Source organism: Papio anubis, chromosome 7 (genome assembly GCF_008728515.1).
Source record: "Papio anubis isolate 15944 chromosome 7, Panubis1.0, whole genome shotgun sequence".
In the NCBI taxonomy this organism is placed as follows: Eukaryota; Metazoa; Chordata; class Mammalia; order Primates; family Cercopithecidae; genus Papio; species Papio anubis.
In genome coordinates, this window is record NC_044982.1 from 146,547,944 (window position 1) to 146,552,877 (window position 4,934).

Below are 4,934 nucleotides of genomic sequence, written 5' to 3' on the forward strand. Positions count from 1 at the left end.
TTATATATAAAACTGCTTTATTAAAAAGTCAGCTATTAGGAAAACAAAGCCCTTACAAGGGTTCTATCAAAAAGTACAAATTTTAAATAAATGCATCAGAAAAATGGCAGCCAGATATACCAGCCACAGTCACAACCTCAAAGGCCTTGTAGGGAAGGAAGGGAGAATTAGGGAGGAGGTTCCTAGAACTCAAGGAAGAGGCTGGGCACAGGGGATCTTTGGGTGCCTGCAGAGCTGGGTCCTGGAGCTACCAGGCAAGGACCCTGCTTCCGTTTTCCTTTCCTTGGAAAAATGGAAAGAACTGGCAGGTGCAGGAAATGTTGAGTCTGGAGCAGAAAGGCACAAAAGTCATTTATAAGGTATGATTACTCACTCCAGTCCTGAGGCACATGGGTTGAATAAAATGGGGGATCAGAGCCACAGGGTCCCCTGGCTCTGGTCATGCTTGCCCCTGGCTGGTACCATCTCTGAGTTTGGCCACAGGTTAAATTAAGGTAGACCAAGTGGACTGTGTAATCCCGGCAGCCTGGGATCTGGAGCCAGTCTTTAGATCAGGTATGTTGCTTCACTGGCAAACTGGTGTCTGTCCCCCAAGAGACCCCCCCCAATGAGAAGCAGCAAGTCTCCTGCCTAGCCCTGTCCTCTGAGTCACTGTGGGCACCCACCCTGGACAAGGAACATCTGAGGGCAGTCTCCGCCATTCAGGCATCCTGAGAAGCCCCAAGCCCCAGAGCCAGGGTTTCTCCGAATGACAGGCAGATGCACAGGAAGCTGGCGTTGAAACCAGTCCCCACCAGCTGCTGGCCCCACACCCTATGGTCACTGCTGACACGCCTCCTTGGTGACATTAGGCAGTGGGTAGGCAAAGAGGGAGAAGTCCAGGATATACTTAGGCAGCACATCCTGCAGCAGGGCCCGGGGGGCACTGCACAAGTGGTAATGCAGGCTTTCGGGGCTGGCTGGCCGGTACCAGGCCTGGCGAGCTGGAAATTGGACGTGGGGTGGTGCCCGTACCCACTCCAGCACCTGATTGGCATCAGCCTCCAACCTCTCATAGGAGCCCACAAAGTCATAGTGCACGGCACAAGGCTGGCACAGGTGGTACACGGGCATCCAATGCTCATTCATGCGTTCAGGGTCTTCGTCCACCAGGTATCTCAGGAACTCAGGGAATGTGACATCGTCGCCTGCGGGGCTGGGCCCCGCCCCAGCCCTGTACCGCCTCACTATCTCAGCCCCGTAGCGTTGCTGGTACTCTCGGATCTCGCCAAATTTGTTGCGGTAGGCAGAGAGGAGGCGTTCCAAGGGGTCCCGCACAAACAGGAACTTAAAGTAGTGCTGCAGGCGGTAGCGAATCTCCTCAGGCCGCAGGTCTGCCAGGAACACCAGGTCACTGCGGTGGTCCATCTTGAGGCGGACGTCCACGCTGTCCAGGACACCCGCCAGCACCTTTAGCACCCGCTTCCAGTTAGAGCAGGCCACCTTGGGGACGTAGCAGTAGAGGAAGCGGTAACGGTCACTTACGAGGATGTGGCGCAGCAGGGTGCGCCGCTGCCCCACCGGCAAGTCCCAGGGGTCCTGGGGCATGCCCGGCTGTCCGCACACCGCCCGCAGGGTCCTGTTCCGGACGTCCTGCCGCACTTGCAAGTCCGCGTCCCCAGCACTCAGGGACAGGCCCCCAGGCTTGGGGGCTTTCCCGCGCCAGGCTGCGCCCTCGCGGCCGGGCGGGTGCAGGGGCAGGGGCTTCATCTCGGCCAGGATGCCCCGCTCGATCATGAGCAGCAGCCCGCTGGAGGCCACGATCACCGCGAACATCAGCATGGACGGCAGCAGCAGGGGCGGCCCCCCCAGCCCCGCCCGGGCCCTGCCCAGAGGGGCCCGCCTCAGCGCCCGGCCCAGGGGCTCGGCGCCATTTGGGGCCGCCAGCGGGGTCAGCGGGCGGGGGAACATGGTGCTCCCGGGGTGGGGGCCTGCGCGGGCCCGGTCGATCCGAGGGCGGCCTGGGAGGCGGGCTCGGGCTGGGGGCGGGAGGAGGGTCTGGGCCGGGAGGGAGTTGGGGAGGGGAGGGCAGGGGACAGCCCTGGCGCGTGTAGGGTGGCCGGCTCCCGGGCTGCGGCGCTGAAGCGGGCGGCGGGCGGAGGGCGGCGGGCGCGGCGAGGGACCCGGGCCGGATGTCCCGCCCGGCCGCTCTCCACCCGCGGCCTCGCAGTGACACAGGCGCGGGGGCGGGCCCACGCCGGGGGCGGGGAGAGGGGCGGGCGCCCCTGCGGGGCGCGGGCTGGGGAGGGCGCACGCGGACCCCTACCCGGAAGAGGGCGCCTGAGTCAGGGCCACCCCTGTCCTCTGGGCTTGGGGACAAAAGCTGCTGAGACTTCGAAGGCAGGAAAGACTCGAGGCCGCTCTCGTGCAGCGTGTGTCTACAGGGAGCTGGACCAGGGGGATCCACCACAAACTCAGGCCTGCCCTAGCCCTTCCTCCAGCAACCGGTCTGGAGGCAGGGAGGCCCGCAGCGCTCTCTCCGAGTCCAGACATGCCGGAGGCTGGTCTTTCCAGCTGGAAGCAGAGTCCTCGGTGTGCTCCCCCTTGCCACCCTTACCTCCCTCCGTCCCGCAGGTCGTGGCCACTCCAGGAAAGAGCAGGACTGTCAGACATTGACCAGTGTCTCCATGGTGACCCTTGTGTTTAGCAATACCTGGGGACTGACTACAGTGCTTGTCCACTGGGTAATGCTGAAATGTCTGGAAATGGCATCTCCCCTCCTTTATCTTCTCCTCACCAGGCATGAGACAGTGGGATAACTGGGCACTCTGGGGAGGGGCTGATGGCGTTGGTCTGTCAGCTGCTGGTGTGGCCAACACACATTTGGAAGGGTGAGGAGCTGAGGGCACAGAACAACTGGGAAACAACACGCAGTCTCCTTGTCTGGAGCTAAATGTGTGCTCCATGGCACCAGGCTGGTCACTTGGGCAGACAGCAGACCCCAAGTGCTTTGGATGTCAGCAACCACCATTTCCCACTGGGAACCCCGCTCAGTAGCCTGACTTTGTCCAGCTACGTTCTTGCTGCCTGTGGAGAGTCAGCAAGGCTCTGAAGCAGCAGAGCAATACGATTAGAGCCCAAGTGTACTTCGGACAGTGGCCGCTAAGTGTTTTGTATTCATTATCTCCCTTAGTTGTTATAGCCACCCTGGCAGGGAGCTAGTGTGGGCATTCCCTTTGTATAGCTGAAGAGAGGCTCAGGGAAGATGAGACTCAATATGGGTGGTTCTGATTCTAAAATCTAAATTCCTAGTCGCGGCCCTTGAGGTATTAATGGGGCATATCACGGAATGGCTAGAAGGGAGGAAGCAGCTGACGTGAGGGCAGACTGTACAGAGCAGGTGATGGAAAACAGAAGATACTACTGGGAGAATGGAGCTACCAGGGATCAGATGAATTCAGAAGAATGAGGGGACTTGAGGGATGAGGTGACACCAGAGGGCTCACTGATGGCCCCCCAATCCCAGCAATAGGAAAGCACACAGGATGAGCCAGGGGCAGGAATGGCAAAGCCTTGCAGCCTTCCATCTCTCCAGGGCAGACTCTCCACATCCGATTGCCCCGGTGCATCTGCAGGCTACCACCTGTCCATTTGCTGCATCAGAAGTTTATGTGAAGGTTTTGCCTTGACTACGCTGCTCCTTGCTTCCAATAGTTCTAAAGGTATACATTTCTGGTGATAGGATTTTCTATTAAAATCATATTTTCCAGTAAGTATGTCTTTTAAACCAGGAGAGGAAAAAAAGACCTTAGACCTTTAAAATTTTTTGATAATGTGGCTACATGTGCTCCCTTCTTTAACGTTAGAGAGTAGTTTTCCGTGTTAGCAGTCAGGGTGAGGCAGTGGGAGTCCTTGGGCCTGGAACTTATCTCCATACCACTTTGTCTGTAAGATGAGGACAGGCTACCACTCACCTCAAGGGAGTCTTGTGGATAACACACTGAAGGCAGAACTAGAAACATGCATGGTGGTGTCTGTGCCACCAATAACTTCTGAAGAAATGATCCTGCCCACACGCACCATGCCTTAGCAAAACGCAAAAGAGGGCGCGGGGTGTGCTGTGTGCCGTGGCTCCCAGGAACCTCTATGGCCTTAGAGCTGCCCCACCTGGAACATGGTCAACACTGAGGCTTCCAGACTGGGACCAGGGCTGGGCTGAAGCAGGGGTCAGCTGGCCACAAACCTTTGGCCCCATGATGTGGCCTTTATTTCCTCAGCAAGCAAGCACCACCAGCTGCAAGACACCGAGGTCCCAGTACAGTGCTGGCCAGTTCCCCAAGGTGATGAGGAGGGATCTTTTTTTTTTTTTTTTTCCGAGACAGTATCTCACTCTGTCACCTAGGCTGCAGTGGTGTGATCACGGCTCACTGCAGCCTCGGGCTCTTGGGCTCAAGCAATCCTCCTACCTTTGCCTCCCGACTGAGACTACAGGCATGCACTGACAGGCCTGGCTAATTTTAAAATTTTTGGAGAGACATGGTCTATGTTGCCTAGGCTGGTCTTAAACTCGTAGGCTCAAATAACCCTCCCGCCTCTGCCTCCCAAAGCACTGGGATTACAGGCAGGAGCCACTTCGTGAGAGAAGGTATCTTTACCATGTACCTACTTGGGGACCAATTTCCAAGTCACTGGCCAGGTGAGGGCTGGCAACCGAAGTATTTTGCACAGACCTAAGCGGGCAGCTGTGGCCACCATGAAATCAAGAAGTCACCTCCAAGTTCCCAGTCCCTCTGTCTCCTCCCCTCACTCTCTTTTCCCCCTGCTTCCCTGCCCTCTTTGCTCATTGGCCTCAGTGAGCACCCATGCCACAGGGGTTAAAGAGGGACCTCTGAAATAAGAATAGTGAGTCTTTCCACACCCACACATCAAAAGACAAAAGGACACACAGGAAATGA

At 57.5% G+C, this 4,934-nt stretch overlaps 1 protein-coding gene across 1 annotated transcript; it reads right to left on the minus strand.

Annotated features, from left to right (window-relative positions):
* On the minus strand, positions 1 to 2,204 carry CHST14 (carbohydrate sulfotransferase 14). The gene has a single exon (XM_003900772.3). It carries the CDS (start codon positions 1,948 to 1,950, stop codon positions 820 to 822), a length of 1,131 nt encoding a protein of 376 aa, XP_003900821.1. The 5' UTR covers positions 1,951 to 2,204; the 3' UTR covers positions 1 to 819.
* Between the last annotated feature and the right edge of the window lie 2,730 nt (positions 2,205 to 4,934).

Coding starts and splice junctions, on each gene's coding strand:
- CHST14 (XM_003900772.3), bottom strand. CDS start 1,950: ATGTTCCCCCGCCCGCTGACCCCGCTGGCGGCCCCAAATGGCGCCGAG.